This window comes from Phyllostomus discolor, chromosome 9 (genome assembly GCF_004126475.2).
Source record: "Phyllostomus discolor isolate MPI-MPIP mPhyDis1 chromosome 9, mPhyDis1.pri.v3, whole genome shotgun sequence".
In the NCBI taxonomy this organism is placed as follows: domain Eukaryota; kingdom Metazoa; phylum Chordata; class Mammalia; order Chiroptera; family Phyllostomidae; genus Phyllostomus; species Phyllostomus discolor.
In genome coordinates this window covers 50,102,655-50,129,053 of record NC_040911.2, presented here as the reverse complement: position 1 = coordinate 50,129,053, position 26,399 = coordinate 50,102,655, and the positions used below count along the sequence as shown (strand labels likewise).

Below are 26,399 nucleotides of genomic sequence, written 5' to 3'. Positions count from 1 at the left end.
AATAGTGATGGAAAGAAAACTAGGTTTCAAATCAATGGAAGGGACCAGAAGGAAGAAAGGAACAACCAAACAGAAGAGAATGAAGAAACAAAAATTTTTTTTAAAAATGAGGAGGCTTAGGAACCTCCAGGACATCTTTAAACAATCCAACATCCTAATTATAGGGGTACCAGAAGGGGAAGGGGAAGAGCAACAAGTGGAAAAGTTATTTGAACAAATAATAAAGGAGAACTTCCACATTCTGGTAAAGGAAATAGACTTCCAGGAAGTCCAGGAAGCTCAGAGAGTCCCAAAGAAGTTGGATCCAAGGAGGAACACACCAAGGCACATCATAATTACATTAACCAAGGTAAAAATAAAGGAGAGAATCCTAGAAGCAGCAAGAGACAAGGAGACAGTAACCTACAAAGGAGTTCCCATCAGACTGTCAGCTGATTTCTCAAAAGAAACCTTACAGGCAAGAAGGGGCTGGAATGGAGTATTCCAAGTCATGAAAGACAAGGACCTACATCCCAGATTGCTCTATCCAGCAAAGCTTTCATTTAGAATGGAAGGGCAGATAAAGTGCTTCTCAGATAAGGTCAAGTTCAAGGAGTTCATCATCACCAAGCCCTTATTATATGAAATATTAAAGGGACTTATCTAAGAAAAAGAAGATAAAAAACATGTACAGTAAAATGACGGCAAACTCACAATTATTAACAACCACACCTAAAATGAAAACAAAAATAAACTAAGCAAACAACTAGAACAGGAACAGAACCACAGAAATGGAGATCACATGGAGGGTTAGCAACAGGGGAGTGGGAGGAGGAGAGAGGGGGAAAAGGTATGGAGAATAAGTAGCATAGATAGTAGCTAGAAAATAGACAGGAGGAGGTCAAGAATAGTATGGGAAATGTAGAAGCTAAAGAACTTATGACACATGGACATGAACTAAAGGGAGGGAATGTGGGTGGGAGAGGGTGTGCAGGGTGGAGGGGAATGAAGGGGGGAAATGGGACAACTGTAATAGCATAATCAATAAAATATATTTTAAAAAGAAAGTGATTGGACTTGTAATTAAATCTATTTTCATTATAAAATATATAACTTAATCTTCTCTGACACTTATCACTAGCACTATTGTAGTTACAATTTATAATTTAAATCACTCTTGGATTTACAAATAATATGAAGAGAGAGTAAAAAGAGAAGAATTTTTCTAGAAATTCCTTGGTAAAAGTTGAAGGAAGAGGAGAATGTGGAAGGAGATAGAAGAGAATATACATATACATCGAGAAAATGTAAATGGTGAGAGACAGAAACAAAGGAATGTGCTCGGGTAAAATCTCTGATGAAAATTGTGATGCCAATATATGATGAATGTTTCCTGATGATAGTAATTGGGAAAACTTTGGGGTTGTTTCCGAAATGAGGTAAAAAGAGGAAAAAATGAAGCAAGATATATTCATTCACTTTTATGTATGGGCTATTTGCAAATCAGGTATTTATTGTTCAGGTTGTGTTTACATACGGTAAACTATAATAAAAAAGTTCTGTTACCACCATGAGGGTGTAACCTCAACCTCTGCCAGGCTTCAAATCACTGTCATCACCTCTCACTGCTCCAAGCAGACCTGTAGGAGGATGCAGATGGATCCCTGGACTTTGTTTCACCGGATGAAATGTTGAAACCACTGGAGAGATCAGACAAGTATGCTGCAAATGAGAACGTATATAACAGATAAATGGTGGCCCAGAGTTTGCTGGATACATTGAGGGAAGTCTGCAATGATGAAAGAGATTGTATTGCTGTTTTAGACAGAATTAGCAGATTAGCTGGCAATCCAGAACCAACTGTGAGAGCAGAGCTGATGGAACAGGTGCCTCATATTGCATTATTTTGTCAAGAAAACTGGCCTTCAATCCCATATGCTTTTTCCACATACTTACTACCTAATGTGGTTAGATATCTCGCAGATCAGAATAATCAGGTAAGAAAAACAAGCCAGGCAGCTTTGCTGGCTCTGTTGGAGCAAGAGTTAACTGAGCAATTTGATGTGGAGATCAAGGTGTGCCCAGTCCTCATAGAGCTCACTGCCCCAAATAGCAATGACAATGTGAAAACAGAAGTTGTGACTATAATGTGCAAAATGGCTCCCATAGTTGGAAAGGACATTACAGAGTATCTTATCTTCCCAAGGTTTTGTAAGATGTGCTGTGATCGGGGTATGTTTCATGTTCAAAAGGTCTGTGCTGCCAATTTTGGAGATATTTGCAGTGTAGTTTGCCAGCAAGCTACCGAGGAAATGTTGCTTCCCAGGTTTTTCCAACTTTGTTCTGATAACATATGGGGAATCCAGAAAGCTTGTGCTGAATGCTTCATGGAGGTTCCATGTGCAACGTGCCAAGTAATCTGGCAGACTGAATTATCAGCGCTATTTATTTATTTGATCAGTGATCCTTCATGTTGGCTTTGCCAAGCAGCTTTTCAGTCTCTGGGACCTTTCATATCTACTTTTGCTAACCCATCTAGCTTAGGCCAATATTTTAAAGAAGAAAACAAAAGTTAAAAAGCTATATCAGTAGAAGACAAAAATAGGATCAGAGATCAAGAAGTCCCAGAGGATGTACAAATCAGGCCAGAGAATATTCCTTCAGATCCCAATATTTGTAATTCCAGTGTCAATCTGGAAAACACTATGGAAGATCATGCCAACACTACTAGGAAATTTCCAGGTGAAATAAATGTTTCAGTGGACAGTTCTTTGCTTTGTACTTTGTCCTCAGACTCTCATCAGGAAACAGCTAGTAATGAGAATGATAAAAAAAAAAACAACTGGTAACTACAAATCTACATTATGGCCAGAGGTTGGCACCAGTTCACAACAGTCTGCTCTCTTAGATCAGGAATTATACAACTCCTTCCATTTCTGGAGGACTCCTCTTCCTGAAATAGATCTAGATATAGAGCTTGAGCAGAGCTCTGGGAATACACTCAACCCAGAGAGACCAGAAGAAACACCTGAAATAACCATATCAGGTTCTTCAAACATCACTATGACCACCAGAAAGGAGCTTAAAGAAATGATAGAAAATCTAGAACTGCATATTGATGATCAAGATGTTAGAGCACAAGTGGATGTGCTGTCTGCCACACCACACTTCCAGTCTGGATGCTCACGAAGAGGCCAGTGATGCCGAGAAGAAAAGTGATGTGCAAGATGATCTGGGCATCAGTGAGCTGCCAAACTGTAGAATAAATCATGATGCCTCCATGCCCTTAATCAGTGATGTTGAGAATATGGAGACCACCCGTTGTTATATTCATAATGACTCAGACTTGAAAACCAGTAGTAGTTTTAGCCCTGATGAGGAAAGGAGTTCTAAAGTATAACACGTTGTGCCTCAGGCTCTTTAGATCGGTACTTGTCTATAACTGACCCCTCTCATGAACAGACAGCGGACACTGAAATTGCTAAACACTGTCCATATAGCTTCCCAGGTGTGGCCCTGACCCTTGGCAGGCAGAACTGGCACTGCCTGAGAGAGACTTATGAGACTCTGGCATCAGAACTTTAGCCTTCTCCATCCATGAGCTTGCAGTTATTCTTGGAGATCAGCTGATAGCTGCAGACCTGGTTCCAACTTTTTTTAAAGATTTTATTTATTTATTTTAGAGAGGGATGGGAGGGAGAAAGAGAGAGAGAGAGAGAAACATCAATGTGCGGTTGCTGGGGGTCATGGCCTGCAACCCAGGCATGTGCCCTGACTGGGAATCGAACCTGAGACACTTTGGTTCACAGCCCGCACTCAATCCACTGAGCTATGCCAGCCAGGGGTGGTTCCAATTTTTTAAGGCTTTTTAAAAGACCTTTATGAGATCAGGATAGGTGTCCTTAAATGCTTGCGTGATTTTCTGAAGCTTCTTCATATTGATAAAAGAAGAGAATATCTTTATCCGCTTCAGGAGTTTTTGGTGACAGATAATAGTAGAAATCAGCGCTTTTGAACTGAACTGGCTGAACAGCTGATTTTACTTCTAGAATTATATAGTACCAGAGATGTTTAGGACTATTTACACCCCATTGCTCTGAATCTATGTGCAGATAGTTTCTTTCGTTCATTGGATTTCTTACAAGTTGGTCTGTGAGATGGTGAAGAAGCTGCCACCAGTGTTCAGGGTAGATTTCATCCATGAGCTTGTGGGAGATTTTGGTAGATGTCCCAAGTGGTCTGGTCGTCAAGCTTTTGTATTTGTCTGCCAGACTGTCATTGAAGATGATTGCCTTCCAATGGACCAGTTACTGTGCACCTGATGCTATATTTGCTAACCTTAGCAAATGATAGCGTTCTAAATGTTTGAGTGCTTCTTGCAAAGACCTGAAGACAGACTCTACTAGAAAAAGACTATTTCCTAACCTCTGGCAGCTGTCCTCAGGAAGCTGTAGAACAAACCATCATGGCTCTTCAGATGGATCATGACAGTGATGTCAAGTACTTTGCAAGCATCCACCCTGCCAGTACCAAAATCTCTGAAGATGTTATGAGCACAGCTTCCTCAACCTACTAGAAAGTGTAAACCTCAGTGTCTTTCTTGCTTCCTAAGCTGAGGTTCGACACATGTGTGAGTTAGGATGCTTTGGGGAGGAAGAGAGACCTTCCTCTCTTGCAGGCTTAATTGCAGATACAAGTTGCCTACATCAACACCAGGGATTTTAACAGTCAAGGGAAAATATGGTAAACGCTATCATCTTATCTTGACTTTAAGGGAAAATAATTTCTCAGAGGATTATAATTGTCACCAAGGTCTTAAATCTTCTGTCTTCCTGAGTGAAACTTGAATTGGCAGAGCATTTTCCTTATGGAAGGGGTGAGATTCCCAGAGACCTGAGTTGCTTTCTCCTGGTTTTATTTAATGACTGATAGATGGAATTATAGCCAGAAGGTGGCTGTGAGCCAGGATATGAAAGAGACATTCAGTATTAGCCCTCGCTGTTCCCATGCAGGCAAGGACCTGTGCGGTTCTGTGTTTAGCCGCCCATCCAGCCCTAAGTGTGAATAGTTTTGATATGTATTAACAGAAAAGAAGATTTTAAAAATTTCTCCTAAGGGCTTGATGCTAACACTAAAGTAGAATATGATTTTAACTCATAAATACAGCATATTGCTGTACACATTTACAGAACATTTGCTGAGTTATCTCTTGTCCAATAAAATGTGTTAATAAGATCTGTAAAAAAGAAAAAAAGTTCTGTTACCAAAAAAAAAGTTCTGTTAATTAGAGCACCCTATTTTTAGGTAGATAGGTAGGTAGATACCAACCATTATGCAATCATGTTTTTAAAAAGTGTTAAAATGTGCCCTGGCCAGGTAGTTCAGTTGGTTAGAGCATCATCCTGAGGCACCAAGGTTGCAGGTTTGATCCCCAGTCTGGGCACATACAAGAGTCAACCAAGGAATTAATAAATAGGTGGAACAACAAATCTGTTTCCCTCTCCCTCTCTGCTCTCTCCTATCTTTCTCTCTCTCTCTCTCTCTCTCTCTCTCGCTCTCTCTCTCTCTCTCTCTCTCCTTCCTCTCTTGCTTTCAAAACAATAAATTTTTTAAATGTTAAAATGTTAAAAAGAGATATAAAGTGTACTGAACTCATTTTCTCCCCATAATCAAAGAGAAACTAGACAGCATATATGAAACAACTGTTTTCAGACATTGGACAGTTGGTGGTGTGGGTTTTTCATACTTAAACAAAGAAAGCAAGCAAGATAAGCTCTATGGTGATTTCCCCCTACAATTACCACAATCTTCTTCAGAGGACCCATGTTTGCTTAGAGTTAAATCCTCAAGAAGTTTCTACGGGAAGCTCCAGTATTGCTAGCTTTACACCTCCAAACACAATTTATCCTAAAGGCTCTGCACTTCCTCTAAACATGACTTGCTCACACAAATGAGACTTCCCTGCTCCTTTGCTAACGGTTACTTTTATTACTGGGTACTCACCTGAATCAAAAGAGTATATGAAACTGGTCAATGCTAATGACCACTGTTTCATTCATTCAGCTTTTTTTGTTTGTTTGTTTGTTTCATGAATCTCCTGAATACTTAGCATGGGATTCCTTACAGAGAGCCTTGGGACCATTGGGGTGTCACCAAACCCCTTTCCAGGGGAAGCAGTCTGAGAATTGAAATGACTAAGCACCCTGGAGGTCTGACATTGGGGGACTTGCCCTCTTGATTGAGCTGTGCCAGCATCAGCAAGCCTCCTCCCTTCTGAGCCTGCACTCAGACTCTCTGAGAAATATTTGAATCTCCTCTACTTCTTCTCTTTCCATTTCTTCCCTCCAATCATTCCCCCATCTATTTCAATTAAAGGACCTAAGATTTAAATGAGATTATTAAGAGATGTTTTATCTAGAGTATTCATGCCCATAAGCAATATTTTTACCCTAGTTGGAAAGAATATAATTCTTGGCTTCAAAAGAGGATATAAAACCTGCCTAGACTTTTATCAACCCAACTCCATACTCATACATTCTAGTTACTGAATGCTTATTTAATTGAAGAATATGCCTCCCTGAATCACTATGAGAGGCCTGGTTGATAAAGAGCTATGAGCTCTTAAGAAGAAAAAGCAAAATTAAAAGTGTGGTGTCCAACTTCATGCCCATTAGGATGGCTACTATCAAAAAATAATAATAAAAAGTGTTAGCAATGATGTGAAGAAATTGAAATGCTTGTTCACCAATGGTAGGAATATAAAGTGGTACAGCCACTGTGGGGAACAAAGTGGTGGTTCCTCAAAAAATTAAAAATAGAATTAGCATACGATCACATGATTCTATTTCTGGGTATTTGTCTAAAAGAATTAAAAGCAGGGTGTTGAAGAGGTATTTGTACACTGATATTCATAGCAGCATTAGTCACACAGTTAAAAGGTAGAATTTTTTATCTATGGAAAAATGGATTTAAAATGTGTTATATACATAGAGTGAAATATTATTCAGCCTTACAGAGACTTAAAGACAAAAAGACAAATACTGTATAATTCCATTCACATGTGGTACTGAGAGTAGTCAATTTCTTTTTTTAAATCACTTTATTGTTGTTCAATTAAAGTTATCTGCATTTTCTCCCCACCACTCCTCCCCACCCTAGCCAAACCCACCTCTCTCCCTTGCTTCCACCCTCCTTCTTGGTTTTGCCCATGTGTCCTTTATAGTAGTTCCTAAAAACCCTTTTCCCCACTGTCCCCTCTCCCCTCCCCTCTGGCTACTGTTAGATTGTTCTTAATTTCAATATCTCTGGTTATATTTGGTTTGCATTTTTTCTTTTGTTGATTATGTTCCAGTTAAAGGTGAGATCATATGGTATTTGTCCCTCACTGCTTGGCTTATTTCACAAACTGGAGAGCATTATGCTAAAAGTAGTCAATTTCTTCGAGACTAAATAGAATGGTGGCTTCCAGGAGCTGAGGAGATTGGGGAATGGGAAGTTATTATTTAATGGGCACAGTTTCAGTTTGCAAAAATGAAAAATTCTGGAGACAGGTGGTGGTGACGGTTTCAGAACAATGCTAATATAGTTAATACCACTGAACTCTACACTTAAAAATTAAGATGACAAATGTTATGTTATATGTATTTTACCAACATTAAACTTTCTTATAGTGTGGTGTTATTTTCAGTATTATGTAATTTTTGCAAATGGTTGGATTCCTATATTGCTAGAGACCAAGCAGATGTGATCTGGAGTGAACCTGTAAACAAGTGGAAGTTTTATGAATCTTCCAACATGTATAAGTAGAAACAAATACCCTACCAATTTGTAATCACTGTGTGTTGTAAGATATTATGAGCACTTTAGAGGGAGAGAAAAATATACCAAACAAGAGCTCTGTGGGAGACAGAGAGATGTTGAAAATGGGCTTAGGGAGTCCCAGTAGAGCTGAGAGTTAGCTGTGTGCTTGGGCCTGTGAAGGGGGGAATAACCCCCATGATGCAATGAAATATAGTTCTTGTACAATGATGCCTTCTTTTATCAAAAGGTGTAGAATGAATTTTTATGTATAATAATCAGAATAAAGTACAGTTGTAGGATCTCAGAGGAATTATCAGGTTGTTTCATATTTAGTAATATTTAATATTTCAATGTCTTTTTGTTTCTTAATTAGAATTTTGCATTCTCAAATTTAAACAAAGTTTTATTTCTTATTTACATACACTTATTTATTGATCCATCCAGAAGGTAAAGTTGAAGATTCTTATTGGCAGCCTGCAGAGCACAAAAGTAATTATTTGCTATATATGATGCAAGTAGACTTCAGATTTAAGTCAAAGTGTTCTTGTGGTGCTATTGTTATACTCTTATTCTGTGTTCTGATATTCTCAGAACAAGAGCACAAAAATCATGGATGTTGGGGTTCAGGTGGCAATATTCTAGGTATTCTAAAATGCTCTTGTGTATCCACAGTTCCTTACCATTCCTTCTTTCTCCTTTTGTTTTTCAAAAGCAGGAGCTTTGACATCCTTTAGTCTCTACTGCTATAATACCCATGATCACCTACTATAACTGAATGGTATAAACTTAGTCTCTGTGCTTTTAATTCAAGTAGCTAAGCTTATATTTAAAGCTGCTATATACTAGGCACTGCTATCAAGGCAAAATGATGACGCATTCTTTTCTAAAAGAATTACAATCAAATTTGGTGTAGAAACAAACACATAAGCTAACAATGATAGAATTTCTGGAGAAACAGGAGACCAGCTTGCAGAATGCCTTGGGGATGCTTTGCTGGTACTTGAGGTTATTCTCCAAGCAGTGAAGGATAGGAGATAGAAGAGGAAAGTGACATGCTGAGCCTGAGTTTTCTGAAAGTAACTCTGGGCAATGATCACAATGTAGAGGCAAGAGAAACTAGAGACCACACTTTGCACTGTAATTCAACAGAAGGTGAGGGCCAGTACTATGGACAGAGATGTTGGCCATGAAATAGCAGAGCAAGATCAGAGGGTACCAAAGGAGGAGCACATGCCACAGCTCTAATATGTCTACTGGAAACTGGAAACTAACCCTGATTGTGCAGGGACCAGCTGTCTTCTGATGAATAGAACAGTTTGTGATATATGAAACATTTATCTTAACAACTTTTGAAAAGTGTCCTATCATTGTTCACATGCTTACATGCCCTGCCATTCCCAATTCTATTAGATTTCATAAGGAGTGTAATCTTCAGAGCCACCTACCAAATGCACCTGTGTCTGTCATTGGGAGATCTGGGCCTGGGCTCCAAGGTAAACAAGGGATAGTCCAAATGTACAGAAAAGAAAAGCTTTGTCTTTCTGCTTGTAAATAAGCAATAAATGACAATTTACTACTCCATAGTTGTGTCACCATATACTTCTCAGGCAAACTGACATTTATTTGGAGACATTTAAGATAGTCTTTTATAAGTGCTTTTATTGATGGATAAATTTTGACAATATGGGTATTTTTATTCAATAAATTGGGGCTAGGGCATCTGTAAAGACACTACAGTTGTGTGGCAACCATCAAGAAAGAATAAAGTTTATAACTATCCAGTGATGCATCAACAACAAAGTAGAGCTTTTGCTCTCCCTGTTCCAGATTCTGACTCTCCCTCCCCAGCCCAACTTTGCAACCTGGTAACATCTCACCAGTCCTTCAGGATTTCTCTTTTCTACTTATCTATTATTTTTGGATTGTCTCAATATACAGTATTTTTCTTCCTGACTACCACCCGACATGCATCCCACCCACAAACAGAAAGTATTTCCATAACAGCTTGCTTTCACCAAACTAGCATATCACATCATTATAGTTAGATCAAGAGTGATTTCTGGGAGGGCAGGTACTATGGTGTTACCTTTTTTGTGTATTGCCAATATTGAGAAAAAATCCTGGATTATAGGAGGGTCACAGTAATAAGTAAATTTTTTTTTATTATTTATTTTTTAGGGAGGGAAGGGAGGGAGATAGAGAGAGAGGGAAACATCAATGTGCGGTTGCTGGGGGTTATGGCCTGCAACCCAAGAATGTACCCTGGCTGGGAATCGAACCTGGGACACTTTGGTTCCCAGCCCGCGCTCAATCCACTGAGCTACGCCAGCCAGGGCTGTAATAAGTAAATTTAAAAAATGGTTACATAATGCATAGCATCCTAGAATTAGCGTGCCAGAAAAAATGTGAAACTTCAAGTACAAACTTCCCAGCTTACTTAGCAATTCTTTCTGTAGTATTCATACTCTTTGAAAAAAAAAAGAGAGAGAGGCCATTGCAATAGCATGGATGGACATGGAGAGTATTATGCTGAGTTAAAAAGGTCAGGCAGAGACAGACAAATTACCATATAATTTCAATTATATGTGGAATCTAAAAAGCAAAATAAAGGAACAAATGAAATGGAAACATACTTATAAACAAAGGGAACAGATTGAAGGTTTCCAGAGGGGAGAGGGGTTGGGTTAAAAAGGTGAAAGAATTAAAAACTACAAATTGATAGTGACATAAAAATCTCAGCAATGTAATGTACAGCATGGGGAATATAATCAATACTGTTATAATAACTATGTTCAGTGCTAGGTGGGTACTTGGAATATCAGGAGGACCACTTTGTAAGTACAATATATGATTATGTAACCACTATGCTATACACCTGAAACTAATAGAAAATAATAATAAATGCACACTGTAATTAAAAAATAAAATTGAAAAAATAAAAGAGGAAGGAAGAAAGAAATCTTGGACCTTACAATATTTGCAGAGTCCTGTTAGGAAAACATTTATACAGGGTGCAGTAATCTTTCATTTTATAGTTTCTACCCATGCTTGTTAGTCCTTGCACTGATAGTAAAAAACAACACTGATTCCTCAGTGTTCTTATGGAAATGTGCAAAGTTAGTTTGAAATAAGCTATGATACCATCTGTAAGGTATGGGGTGTAGATGTGATAGGGTCTTCTGTGAGGCACAGAGTTTATAAATGGCTGCAGAAACTACTAACTTTCTGATGGGTCAAAACAGGTGTTTTTAATCTAACAATTGATTAGGTTATTTATAGTGTATGTACCAGGTGTGGAGTGAAAACAGGGAGGACTTTGTAGCTGAAACATACTGCATAGATTAATCCAAAGACTATTCAGCTTATCTGATTCTAAATCTGAAAGTTTTTGGCTCCATATACTTTATACAAGAAATTTACATTTTAATCTAGGACTGAAAAACAATATTCAGAATATTCTGCCATGCTAAGTGGAACATAACTCTTGTTATCAGGAACTTTTTTCCTTTCTAATACTAACTACGAAAAAAATCTGCTTGGACCTAGAAGAAAAGACCTATAATAAGAGCAAGTTCTAGTATAATTTATTTTTTCCAATATAATTAAAGAAAATTTAATTTCTATATAGCTTTAAAATTTGTGTTCAGAAACTCACCCCAGAGCTATACTTGTCTTGTAATAGAAAAAAAATACTAACTTGAAAGGTTTTACAAGCGAGGGACATTTAGTCTTGGAAGATTTCATAACTCAATCAAGAATGTAACCTAAAAGTCAAAGGAAGTTTACATATAAATTTTACAAATGATAAAAAGGTGTGAGACTCACATAACATATAGAAGTTTTATTCTTTTAGTAGAGTTCTTTCTTAGAAAAATTTATATTAAATTAATTTCTAAAAGAATCATATTTTATATAACTTCTCATATAATTAGATACACTCTATATAGTAGAAGGAAGATTCAAAATTTCAGAATGTATGATGCTTTATAAAAGTATATTTCAAAGTAAATCATCAATTATATTTCAAAGTAAAACAATCAAATTTCCCATAAATAAAATTAGACAGAAATACTATATCTAACAGAAACTCTAATATACAATATCTGGCTTTTATGGCTGAATTGTATAACTGTTTCCAGTTTCAACATTTGCCCAATAATATCATCACTCGATGAACAGCTATGCTGAATCCTATATGTAGGGTAAATGGAGGCAGTCTGGTTTCCTCACCCAGATGTCTGGGGAACTAAGCAAAGCAGTTTCCCATAACCTTGAGAATGGGCCTGAAAAGCACTGTTCTCATAGCCTTGAGACTGGGTCCAATAAACTGTTCCCATAGCCTTGGGTGGGCTTGCATGTGTAGTATGAAGCTCTATTACATATCTTTGGCATTCTGCCGGCTTTGTTAGTATCTAGTGTTTAAGGGGGTTGGGGTTCCCCACTGGGTTCCATGCAGGGAGACAGGTGACGTGCAGTGTGATATGCAGCTTCCAGCATGCATGGATCGCCCACTCTTGAATAAAGGCATGTCAAGCATTGCAATGGCTCCATGAATATTCTTCCATACGCCTGAATGTCATGAACCTGTCATGCCTTGAATGGTTGCAACATGCTACCAAAAACAAAATATGTATTCATTTACCTGGTTTTAATACCATGTTACTACTTACCTGACATTTTGATAAAGCACAGTTTAAATAGAGCCAATTGACAATTAAAATGTAAATTTCTAATAGGTGTGCAAGGATTTAGTATTAGCTAGATTTCTGAACCAATGTAAAGATCATCTGGCTAATATTGGCATTATATATATACATACACACATACTAACACACATATATGATTTGAAAAATATACATTATATATAAATACATATATTATTTAAGGATGTAGTTATATGTACAGAAAAGTAATAAAATATCTAGAATAAGATCAATTAACCTAGGAAGAGCTCATGAATGTACTAAAAACAAGATCTTTTTTTTCTTTTAGGGACACAGACCTTCGTATATCTTTTGAATATTTCTCTTTATTTTTAAACAGGTTGTTTGGTATCAAATCAGTAATTCAAACAGATTGTTCCAGAACATGGAAGATTGTGGCAAACCAAGACCTGTCGTGGCACCACCATGCCAACCCCATTCTGCTGCTAGTGATGTACTACACGCTGGCAACTTTGATCCGCATCTGGCTACAGGAACCTCTTGTAAGGAGAAGAAGGTTTTTGTGGTCTTGCCTGCAAAGTAACCTGGAAACTCCACATGAAATGGTTCATTCCCATTAACTGCTCACTAATCAATACTATATTCCAAAAATAACTATAGTGTTCTACTGATAATATTTTTTGGCTCTATGAAAAGTACTAAGTACAAATATTACCAGAACAAAAACTAGCTTTCCTTTGATGGCAACACATTCTGAGAAAAGAATGGGAGGTGATGAGGAAAATGAGAGTCATTTTTATTGAGCACATACTAATTGCCAGGCCATATGCTAGACTGTTTACATGCATTGTCTCTGTCAATCCACCACTTAACTCTGAAGAGCAGAAATTATGCCCATTTTAGAGGTGAGGAAAAAGAAGGTAGAGTGGTAAAATGGTCTGAAATCACATGCTTACTGAACAGTAAAAATCACTCAAACTAATGTTTGACAAGGCAGGGTCTTAGCTATTATATTTACCCTGTTATCACAGTGACTGGAGTTTTCCAAATTTCTCAGACCTTTAACCTCTAACCACTGATGGCATGATAAGACCTAAATATTTGTAAGAAGCCTAGTTGTTTTGATGTTTAAAACTACTTTGAAGGAGAAAATCCCTTTAATTAAGCATTACTTAATTGTACTTGTGCATTCCTAACAGTGACATTATACAGTATCTGTGAGGGAAAAATCCATTTAGAAAATGTTGAACTGCTTTTACAGACATTGGTTTTATTATATTTTCAATTAGTGTGTGTGTGTGAATGTGTAATGCACAGTAGGAAAAAAGTTACTTTTGAAAGTGCTACTTAATATAAATGCTTCCTCTTTTCCCCAAACCATGGGTTTTGTGCAACTTTTTACAAATCTTGAATTTACTAGGCTGTCTTTTGACTGTTTGTGGGTTTTGTAGAAGTTAGACATTTTTATGGTAGATAAAAATGTTATCTAAAAAAAATTCAGTGGTAATGCAGCTTATAGTTACATGAGAGGACAAGCATTGGGTTGGCCTAAAAGTCCATTCTGTTTTTTCCATAAAATAAAGACACATTTTTTATTTTCACCAATGACTTTATTGATTTGGATAGTTTGAGTATGTGAGTTACCTGTGTGGTAGAACATTGATTGTTCTCAAGTAATGTCTCAATTTGATCACTATTGACTTCAACTGATCTATCCAACCTTGGAGCATCATCCAGCAAGAAATCTCTGGCATGAAACCTCACAAACCACTTTTGACATGTTCAGTCAGGCACAGCACCTTCAGCATACATGGTACAAATTGTTTTTTGTGTTTCAGTTGTGTTTTTACCTTCCTTAAAATAATAAATCATAATATGCTGAAAATGTTGCTTATTTTATAACATCTTCAACATTAAAATGGCTACATAAAAATTCACCAATTTTGATAAGTTTTTTTTTTCATGCACACTGTCACAGTACAATTTAACAAAATTGTTTCAAGTGAAGTTAAAGACAACTAATCACCACTAGAGCCATCTTATGGGAAAAAACAAATGAACTTTTTGGCCAACCCAATAGTATGGACAGGGTTGTCACACCTTTCATCTACCACCTGCCAGGGGAGGAATCCACAGGTTAGAAGCAACTTCTAATGAGCACAGCTGTACTGACGTTTCTGCAATCCAGTCACACCTCCTCTTGTATCACTTCTAGGTGAGGGTCCTTATTGCCTACTTTCTCCTTTTCTGTCTTCACACCCACAGATTAACCCACTCATTCATTCACTCAGTCTATCAAAGAGTCCTAAGTACAAATACTATCAGAACAAAGTCTCTCAACAAACATGTATGGAAAGCCAACTGTCTCAGATTCTAACCTGGGGGTTAGGCATAGAGCACCAACCCATAGCCATGACACACAGGAACTATACATTCTACAAGAGAAAGAGTCCAACAAAGTAAGTGGGATCTGAGCCAGATAGTACAATGACACTGGGTGAAATGTATGTGTCCATCCACCCCTGGCAAGAATGCCACCTAAGACGTAGGGCTCTATCCTATCCTCCCTCCTGTGTGAAACCTTTCAGGGGATGGGGACCATGGAGGCCATCCATGTGCACAGTGTTCTTGTGTATCACCTGTCTTTGGGGCCCACTGATGGCAGTTACACAGTAACAAAATGCTTTCTGGAGTCCTAAGGAATCCAAATTATTATCTGTTACATGTTTATCCAATTCCCTCCTAAAATTTAAATGTGCCCATAAAATCCTTTAAAGTGTTTATTGTGTTTACTTCCACCGCAAAGCCACATACAAAACCACATACATATCTTGAAGATACATCTATATGCAAGAGTAAAAACATGAACAAAAGAAATCAAGATATATTATAAGAACTACTTCTGAACACTGTTTTACTTTAAGGTATTTGAGTTAATAAGAGTTCTAAGTGTCCTTAGCTTTCTCCAACATCTCAGGCAGACTCCCAGAATGACAGGCCACTTTGGCTGTCATGTTGCCATAAGGTTGAAGACAATTATAGTCCCTTAGTCCAATGAGTCATTGGGCTTCCTTAGCTACAGGGCATCTGGGGACAATGGAAGGCAGCTAGGAAGACAATCTAAGCCACAGTCCACACAGTTAATAGCAGTGTTACAAATCATAGTGGCTGTCTGGGAAGCTCTTTATCTACCCTGTAATTCTAAATGATGTCTTTGCTGGGTAGAGCAATCATGACTGTATGTCCCTGCTTTTCATGACTTTGAATATTTCTTGCCAACCCCTTCTTGCCTGCAGTTTATTTTGAGAAATTAGCTGACAGTCTCATGGGAACTCCCCTGTAGGTAACTTACTGCTTTTCTCTTGTTGCTTTTAAGATTCTCTCTTTATCTTTAACCTTTGGCATTTTAATTATGGTGCATCTTGGAGTGGGCCTCTTTACATCTATCTTATTTGGGACTTTCTATGCTTCCTGGACTTGCATGTTTATTTCCTTCACCAAATTAGGGATATTTTCTTTCATTGTTTTTTTTTTTCAAATAGATTTTCAACTTCTTGCTCTTTCTCTTCTCTTTCTGGTACTCATATGATGCAAATGTGAAACTAAAGGAGTTCATCTTCACCAAACCATTATTATATGAAATGGTAAAGGGACTTATTTAAGAAAAAGAAGATAACTGTGAACAATAAAATGGCAATAAGTACATATCTATCAACAAGTGAATCTAAAAAACAAACTAAGCCAACAAGAATAGACACCGAATCACAGACACAGAGAGCATTTTGTTAATTGCCAGATGGGAGGAGGGTATGGAAGAATGGGTAAAGAGGTGAGGGGATTAAGGAGTACAAATAGGTAGCTGCAAAATACCCATGGGGATATAAAGTACAGTATAGGAAATCAAGTAGCCAAAGAATTTGTACTCATGACCCATGGACATAAACAATGATGTGGGGATTTGCCTGAGGGAGTGGGGGGTGCTGGGTTGAGGGGAGCAACGGGGGAAAATTGAAACAATTGCAATAGCATAAAATTGTGATCAATAAAATATAATTAAAACAAAATCACAGTGGCTGAAGGGGTATGTCTCATGGAGGTAGTGATAGAAGACAGGTGGCTGACTATATTGTATTATAGTTCCAGATGACTGGAACATCATGAAAAATGCCAGCCAACAAATGTTAGTTCTGAAGTAAAAGTCTACAACACGTTTCAAAAAGATAGAAAACTAGGTGTCAACACTTAAATGGAATGTATGGACTCCTATCTGGCAAGTGTGAATTCCCACCCAACATGTCAGAGTGTTTCCATGGGTGCTAGCTCCTGGCACACTGGAAAGCAGGAACTGGTTTGTAAGACTATGTCCCCTCCTTCTGCTCAATATCAGTGGTGTTTTAATGTCCTTTCTATTGGCCTCTTTGTTGAAAAACCAAATCAACTCACTCAAAAGCATTCCATTCCTTATAACCTTTCTTTATCATCTCTTCCAGACCAATTGTCTAATTTAAGCCAATGTCTTATTAGGCAAGGCCACAGTTTTGTGCATAAGACATATTCTTGCTTATTACTGTGAGTAAGCTCTAGATGGTTCAGCCTTTAATAAGTTTCTTCTTAATTAAAGATTTTCTATGGCTGAGTTACATGGTTAACTGTGCACTTTTGTTTGAAAGCTCTTCCTCTAAGAACCATTTGCATAGCTGCTTCCTAGTGTTTAGAAGGCTGTTTAAATATCCACACATTGAGAGGCTATAGATATTTAACATTAGAGTATATTCCTATAATTTATGGGGTTTAATAGCAATCAGGAACATGTAATAGTGATGAGCTTAGCATTTAAAGGACAGCAATTTTTGTCATTTTTTAAAGTATCTTGATAACATCTTGTTTATTGTATACATTGATTTTAAAAAATAATCACATTGAAGCAAAGATGAAAAGTTTCACTGGTCACCCAGTTTGTTGAGGGAACTGCTCTGGGAAACAGGGCTAGTCCTGTGGGTTATTCTGTGTCTCAGGTGCAGGATGAGAGGACCAAGGAAGAGGACAGAGCCCTGGCTTGTAGCCCCATCCAAATAACAGCTGAGAGGAGGCGGAGCCTGTGGTATGCAACCCATTACCCAACCGACGAGAGAAAGGTAAGGAACTAACTAAGAAAGGACTTTTTATTTCCTACTTTAGCTTGCTATTTTTATATTACATTGCTGAATATAAGCCATATAATATCATATGCAAACTCAAATTGCTCAGTTTATAGAAAGGGTTTGATTTTGAAGTCTTTGTACCAGTAAGCTTTATTCAATGGGGGAACACAGTGCTTCCAAATAATTTACCATGGCTCCATCATACCCTGTGAAAGAGTGTTTTGTATTTCAGTACTTTCTAGTGAAGTCATTTAACCCTAAAGAGAAAGAATGTTCTTAGTTTTTAAAAAAAATTGGATTCAAAATAAACAAAAAATAACAAAATAACCTGTTAGTACTGGGTGGTGAAAGTCTTAGTGTTCAAATACATTGCAGAAAACATTTTCACTGTTAATTAGTCAGCTACAATAATAACTCAATAAACCACTTAGAGAAGATCAAACCAATCTATATGAATACAATCAAGTATCTCTTACTACTTTGAACCAGCAGTATGGACTGACAAGGAAAAGTGAGTCATAATTGGGTAATTCATATAACATTTGCATCACATAATAACCATTTTGAACTCAACTCAGTCAGTGCTATAGGCTTGTTAAAATACCCATTTACAATGTTCTAAAGACAAATAATCTTATGTTTCTTAGATGGGTCAGCATTTTGCTTTGCAGCATGTTAAGAGAATTAAGGAGTCTATTCTCTGATTTATTTGGTGGCAGGTGAGGTTTTCTAAGATACATGGTCTTATTCTGAGCATGGCCATCCTGTGCTGAGAGTGGGTAGAACAATGAAGGCACTGTCTTAGGAAGCTGATGACGATGTGGAGCAAATGTGGTGCCCTAAGATGTCTGAGGACTTCCAGGGGTCCTTTTCTCTCTCTTTACACCATGTTTCAAATGATGCTGCCCATTGCACTAAATAATGATATCAACAAAGGATAGCAGAGTAGTTTCCAAAGTGAGGTCTATGCACATCTAGGAATTCCCGAGACCACTACAGCAATCAACAAGCACAAAACTATTTTTTGTAATAATTTGTAAAATATTTACCCTTTGTTGCACTCACATTTTCTCTGTTGGTGCAAAGGAAGTGGCACGAACCCCTAGAGCGATGATAAACTCTCTGTGACCACACACTCACAGGAAACAAAGTAGAAAGGCCAATTCCACTCAAGTATATCTTTGATGAACTAAAAATAGTTACTAATTTTCTTAAGTCTCAACCATAGAGCACATGTCTTTTTAATACTCTGTATGACAAATAGGAAGTCTGCACAAAGTGCTACATACTAAAGTATGACAACTGTGTCTATGGAAAACACTTGGTCAGTCATGAGAAGTGTGGGCCGAACTAGCCCTTTTCTACCGAACACCAGGTCTACATGAAAGAGCAGCTGATAGATTGTGGTTACTCAGGTGTGGGTATTTGGCAGGCAATTACTGGTAAATAAATGAAGGGAGCCCATCATTTCAAGGCATCAATTCACAGCATTTCTTGCTAATGATAAAATTTGAACTTTTGAATGAATATTCAAATATTGGAAAATTTTAGAAAGCTTGAAAACTTCCCAATACTTAGTATGACTCACTGAAGCAAGTCACCAACCCATGATATTACAATGCACGGTGAAAATCCATACAAGGTACAAGATGCAGCCATGCCTTGCTTTATTGTGCTTTGCTGTATTGTGCTTCATAGATGTGTGGGGTTGTTTTACAAAATGAAAGCAAGACCCTCCATCACAAAAAAGATGTTGTCCTGCTTTACGTCAATACTTGCTTGATTGCAGTGGTCTGAAACCAAACCCACAATATCTCCAAGGTGTGCCTATGTATCAACCATATTTGATAAACAGACTGTGGAAAGTTCTTTGATCTTGTTTCAGATTTCACATTGCAACTAATCTTCAAATTCCTACCACTTGCTGAGTTTGGTGTAGTAGCAAAGAAAACTATACATAATTATCTGGATAGACTACTGAAATACTTCCTTTTCCAACTGCATACCTCAGTGAACCAGATTTTCTTCATGTACTTCAACCAAAGCAACATATCACAACAGACTGAGTGAAGAAACAGATATGAGAATCCAGCTACCTCCTTTTAAGTCAGACTTTAAAAAGACACACAAAAGCCAAAAACAATGCTACTCTTTCCTGTATTTTTTAAATATAGCTATTTGAATAAAATTTGTGTTAATTTATAATGGCTATTTAATTTTTAATGAACTGAATATTATTAAATGCCTCAGTTTTAAAAATAGGACCCACATAAATTAAAACACTTTGGGACCCCCAGTGATCTGTAAGAATGTAAATGAGTCCTGACTTAAAGATCTGGGGGACCCTGTTGCACTGACACAGCAAATGCTTATTATTTAGGGGGAGTGCAAACCATCTGGCATTAATATAGTTAAAACATGTAGTCATATAGTAATTATTTTGTTGTGCTCAGCATGAAAATCTTAAAATAATATTAAACCACAAGATAATTTTTCTTTACTATGAAACTTCTATTTCTTGAAAAGTGAACACTCAGAATTCTGCAGATATGTCAAAGGATCCTAGGAATATAAAATCAAGCAGTTTATTAGGAACAAAACACTTGAAAAATATAATCAACTTTTGTAGTGATATAGTTTATCACTGCTATTTGCTATTTTAATTGAAAGTTAGCACTGGCCCTAGCTGAGTAGCTCAGTTGGTTAGAGCATTGTCCTGATACACCAAGGTTGTGGGCTCGACAACTCATCAGGGCACATACAAGAAGTAACCAAAAAGTTCCTAAAAAGTAGAACAACAAAATCGATGCTTCTCTCTCTCTCTCTCTCTCTCTCTCCTCTCTCCCCCGCCCTCCTCACTTTTCTCTTTCTAAAATCAATAAATAAAAATTCTTTTTAAAAATTTTACATAAGAAAAGTTAACATCAGAAACTAGAAACTGGTTGTTTATTATAATATAATAAACAACAACATCCTGCTCAATTATTTGTCCCTTTATATATTGCATGGCAATGTTAACATACTGGCATGAAGCTACTTTAAGAGAATGGACCTGTGTATGGTAAAAAGATGTGTGTGTGTGTGTGTGTGTGTGTGTGTGTATCAATATTACAGTGCTTTTGGCTTATATATTAACATGCTGTCCTGCATTGCTTTTTGCAGCTTTTATCCATGACCCAAGATGACTACAAACCATCTGATGTTAGTATATCCTTAGATTATTATTTATATGTGCATAAGTAATATAAAAGTAATGTAAATGGAATTGTCTCCTTTGAGTATTTTTTAATTACTTTATTGTTGTTCAGTTATAGTTGTCTGTATTTTCTCCCCACCCCCTCCAAATCCACCTCCCTCCCTTGCTTCCACCTTCCCCCTTGATTTTGTCCATGTGTCCTTGATAGTAGTTCCTCTGAGTGTGTTTTAATGATCTAAAGTTTTTCTGTTTTTAAATAATTATTTTGTAGAAATTAAATCCTTTTTTGCTATTAAAACAGTGATCATATGAGCTCAAGTATAATCATACAGAATGCATTTAAATTTTTTAAAAATCCATGTTGGAGGGTTTTCTAAAATCATTTTTCTCTGAAGACATGTGTATTACCTAATTTGAATAGGAACTCTTATATGTCCACGGACACAGAGATACATATGTATATGTGCATGTATGTTTATATGTATGTTTTTAAAATTGTAAAGCCAAAAAAAAGAAAAAGAAAGAAATTGTACTTAGTATATGACATGCTACAATAAGAGAATTACAAGCTGGCAGCACCAGGTAGAGATGCCCAGAGGGGGTCCATCTAAGCTGATAGCTGCTGCATTAGTCCTGTGCAGAACCCATGAGAGTAGGACAAGGAGGGCCCAGGGCGATAAGACCCAGGAAAAGTCTGGAGTTCCTTATAGCTGAAGGGCAAACTGAGAGGACAGCCATGAGGCTGTTGATCAGAGGCTGACAATATCAGACTGGGTATGAAGTCTCAGTCAGCCTTTCCAGAGTGCAGACTTCATAGTGAGAACAGAGGGTGTCTCACATGGTGTTTAGCGCAGGTGGGACAAGATCAAATTTACATTGTATTGTGATATCTCCATGGAGGATAGGTCTGGAGGGGAAATGGACATGATTTCTTCTTGCTAAACTGGATATAGACTAAGTGGTTCAGCTATCAGTTTCTTCACTGTTGAGTTACATGTTAGGGCAAGGGAAGGACGCAGTATGTCCATATCAAAAAGACAGCTGCTGTCACAGGTGTGCCTTTGTCCCTCACTCCCCACAGGGTCTCCTGGTGACTGTGAATGGAAATCCTGTAGATTACCACACTATCCACCCCAGCCTTCCCATCGAGAACGGCCCTGCCAAAGCTGAGCTCTACTCCACCCCGCAGTACCGGTGGGAGCTCTCAGGTGACTCCGTAGGTAAGGAGCCAGCTCTGCAGGGTTTGGTCATACCCAGGGTTTTAGCTTCTTTCAGGCACAAATTTAGTCTGGCAGCTCTGTCTTTTATTCATTATTCACTGGATTTGGTTCTTTTTTCTTTTTTTTCTAATAAGTGTTGTCTTCCATACTCAATTTAATTAATTTCATTTCCTTAAGTTCTTCCTATATTCTGTGCCAACATATCACTATATGTGTTCTATCCTTGTCTATAAAATAAGAGGCATAATTAGGGCAAACTTTGAAAAATAAAAGGTAAAAAATTATTTTTAAGGATGTCAGTATGTGTGTGTGTGTGTGTGTGTGTGTGTGTGTATCTTTCCATAGTTTGATAATGTAATTGTGGTCAATAGTTTTATAAGTTAATGGATGAATGTTTTCAGAAAAAGTTATTTTTGTTTATTAAAAAGAGGAGAGGGTTAAAACTTGTATACAGCCCTTTCCACCTTTTTTCTCAGTTTATTACATGGAGGGAAAGCAGACTGTTACTAGAGATGACAAACTGGTAGCTTGGAATAGAGGAGATCTTATTCTCAAACGTGGGTTTTGGGCCTCCATAGCATTTTCTTTTAAAAAAATTAAATAGTAACCAATGTTTTTAAAGCTGCAGCTTTAACCTATAAATGGAAACTTCTAGAATCCCTTGAAGAATATAAATATCTGGCAACCTAGTCCCTCCTTTCTGCAAGGCTGAAGTTGACCTGACCACTGTTGTTGTTGCTCTGTCAGAGACCAGCCACTCCCCAATTCATAAAGACAAAATTAGCTAAGTTTATTATTGAGTGGGGGAAAGGCAGAATGCATGCAGATAGCAGCAAAGTTATAGTGGATTTTTCTCTATATTTTTATGGAATTAAAGATAGAGTTGTTATACATTAAACTACCTTTAGTAAACAACTAGCAACCGTCCAATCTGTATTATCAGTACATTGAGCTGACTGTCATGTCCTTTTCTTCTTAATTCTTTATCGGAGTTATTCTAATCCTCTGTTCTTCATAGTTCTTTATCAATACTTAATGCAGTTGCCTCTGACAGCATTCCACATGGTTAGCAATATATATGGTTAGTCTCATTAGCCAACATTCTTCAGTAAGGTCAGATCAAGTTCAGTTCTCCCACCCCAACCTGATCCTCCCCACACATACCCAGCCCCAGTTGGTACCTGCTCTCCCTACAGAGCACAAGATTCTACTGGCTATTTGCCCATTTCTGCTTCCTACATATACATGTTTCAATTTGCAACATGGGCTTAAGTGGAGGTTTTCACTTGCTGAATGTCTCAGGAAATACATTACTTTCCAAAATATAGTCTTCAGATCTTCAGCATTAGAATAAAAAATGGTGAGCCCAAAAACCAGCATTTGTGGCTTCTGAAGTTTGAGACATTCAGGTCACAGCTAATATCCTTCTATTTACAGATTACTTAATGTGAAAAGGTGCAGAATTTTGACTGTTTACATAGCAAACCCATATAATACTGAAATCATAAACTGAATTTTCAAAAGTAAAACAAAAAGTTATTTTTATTTGAATCTATATATATGCAAAAAAAGTTATCACCCGAGAAATAGCATGCCAGTAATTGTAAAATCCATCATATTTAGTTTTTTCAACTCTGACTCTGCTCCGTGGACTTCACCAATAAACCCTAGGCTCAGCCCACCACAGCACTGGAGGGATGACTTCTGCAAGAAGAAATACTGCTGCCTCCCTTAGAGGTTCACTTCTATGCTTAATGGCTAATAGTTCTCTGTGGTTTGTGCTTCTTCTTCATGGTGCTAAGCAACTCCCTCAATGGGATGCAACCAGTTTGTACGTAGTCTACTTTAATTGAAGACAGAAAGGATATTTTACTCAGTATGTCACTCATTATGTCATCTGTGAAATAAAAATAGCTTTTCTGACAACTATAGGAGGGTCACTTGTCTCTTTAACTCAGCAAACAACCCCAAACTTTCTCTCTCTTGCTTTTACCTGATATTTTCATCCTCAGTATGACTTTTCTGTCTAGCATTACCTAAAAGGAAACTGTGGGCTACTATGTTCACTCTGGCAAAGTGGGTGGTTGGTTTTCTGTGTCCATACTCCATATACTCTTGGTATTAGTTTTCTGTTACTGAGTAGTAAACTTAGTAGGCAAAAAAAGACATATCACATGAATAGTAGGAGTACCTACATGGAAAATCAGAGGAAAAAAACAAACAGTAAATACTAAAACTTCAAGAAAACTTTCTTGGATCAAAAAACAAAATTGAAATCATATATTGAAAGAGAATAAATACTATATAGCTGATAGTATTGACCTTGACCAAGACACATTCCAGTAAAATCACTGTACTTTAAAGAAAAATAAACAAAAGTTGGGTAACTAGGCTGAAAAAGTTATTTCATGAAGAAAGAACTTAGATTGTCATCAGATTTTTTTGAAAGCAACACTGTATGGTAGAAGAAAATGGAACCACATATTTAAGATACTCAAGGAAAGAAAACAATAACCAAGGATTTTATATCCATCAAAACTGAATTTCAAATACAAGGGGTACAAACTGTTAACAACATTTAATAATTCAAAGAATATTGTTTTCATTAATCTTCTCTGAAAAAATCTATTAGAAATGAGCTTCAGACGATAAAAAAAGAATAGAGATATCAAAAAAACCTTAGTGGTTTAAAACAACAATGTCCCACAGTTTTTGTGGGTAAGTAAGGAATCAACTGTGACTAGGCTGATATTATCTGGCTCAGGGTCTCTCCTGAAGCTGAAGTGCAGCCACTGACCAAGTCTGCAGTCCCATCCAAGGGCTTGCCTGAGGACAGTCTGCTTCCATAACCACTCACATGGCTATTGGCCAGTCTCAAGCCTTTGCTGACATCTAGCCAGAAACATCAGTTCCTTGCCACCGGGACCATCCATAGAGCAGTTTACAACATGGCAGCTGGCTTCTCTCAGAACGAGTAAAAGAATGAGAAAAAGGGCTCAAGGCGAAAGCCTCAGTCATTTTTAACTCAATCTTGGAAGTAGTATTCCATTCCTTCTCAACTATTCTATTCTTTAGAAGCCCATCAAAGGTCTCCCACCCCACAGTCAAGAGAGAGAGAGTTACACAGGATATGAATACCAGGAGGTGGGATCATTGGTAATGATCTTAGAAGCCTCCCTGCACACTCTCTTAAATCGAAATTTTCTTCCTGTAATTTCTGAGTGCCAGGCCCCATGACATTTACCAATCAGAACTTAATGATTATATTTGAATTATAAGGGCTTTGTAAATTGGAAATAATCTCTGAAGTCTTAAATAAAAGACCATGCTAAAGCCATACATGAGCTGCATAGCTTGAGACATTTATAGAAAAGTTATATATTTGCATAAATAGTTATATAAAATATTTGCCTATCTAGAAAAAAAAGAAGAAGAGGAGGATGAGAAAGAAGAATTTGAAGAGGAAAGGATCCACAAGGAAAAAACAAGTGCGAGAGTTCACGCCATGGTCTCTGTGTTCCAGTTCATTATGAAACAAAGCTACATCTGTGCCCTTATTGCTATGATGGTATGTATGAGAGGCCACAGCACATGTGCTGGAGAAATGGTGCACCTAGCCCCACTGTATGGAAGCTCCACCATCCTCTCATGAACAGCAGAAATACATTAATCTTCCCAATGTTGTGGCAGATAATGTTTGTTTATATCAATTTTTCATGGGATTTTTATATCAATAGATTTCAAAACATGTCTTCTTCTACTCAGCCTCTTTTTAAATATTAACACATTTCTCCAAGTTAACCTATCAAGTCAGAGTATTTTGGCAATTTAAAGGACCCTTATTTTGGCAATTTAAAAGGACATATTGAATAGTTTTTCTAAGTGACATGGAAGCTGTTCAAGATCAACATAAATTGCTTTTATTTCTTTCAGACAGCAAGAATTCACATCTTATCTTAGACTTGCATGAGACGTTTTTGTATCCCAGCTGTAATAAATTTTAGCAAAATGAACATCAAACAACCAGAGTTCCCAAGAGCTTTTTCTATTGTGAGCACTCAGTATATGCATGTTTCTACCCCCCCTAGGTGCATCCTCCATCTCTAGCATCACAGCTTCAAAAACAGTTTTTTGGCCCATACATGGATGATAGCAGAAAGTCTAATTTCTACCCTTCCTAAAAACAAACTTTCATGGGAAATCTAATTTGTTTCCAAGAGACCTAATACTTACTTAGCACATAACTCTTCCAAATTATGTGGTCACTGGTGAGATCTCATGGACATCTTTGATAGTGAAAAATGAAAATATTTTATGACTGTAGGAGGGGAAATATCTAAATACAATTTCCTCAGGCACTCATTCAAGATATTTCCCAACTTCAGCTTTTAGTAAGGAC

The 26,399-nt window shown here is 37.3% G+C and overlaps 1 protein-coding gene and 1 pseudogene across 1 annotated transcript in view; both read left to right on the top strand.

Annotated features, from left to right (window-relative positions):
- Positions 1-26,399, top strand: part of PIEZO2 (piezo type mechanosensitive ion channel component 2) — a 427,386-nt gene that overhangs the window by 258,605 nt on the left and 142,382 nt on the right. The window contains 5 exon segments of the mRNA XM_036009325.1: positions 12,823-12,985; positions 17,459-17,578; positions 20,747-20,785; positions 21,862-22,000; positions 25,420-25,568. Of these exon segments, the coding sequence (XP_035865218.1) occupies positions 12,823-12,985; positions 17,459-17,578; positions 20,747-20,785; positions 21,862-22,000; positions 25,420-25,568 (610 nt within the window).
- Positions 1,608-3,863, top strand: LOC118496732 (annotated as a pseudogene).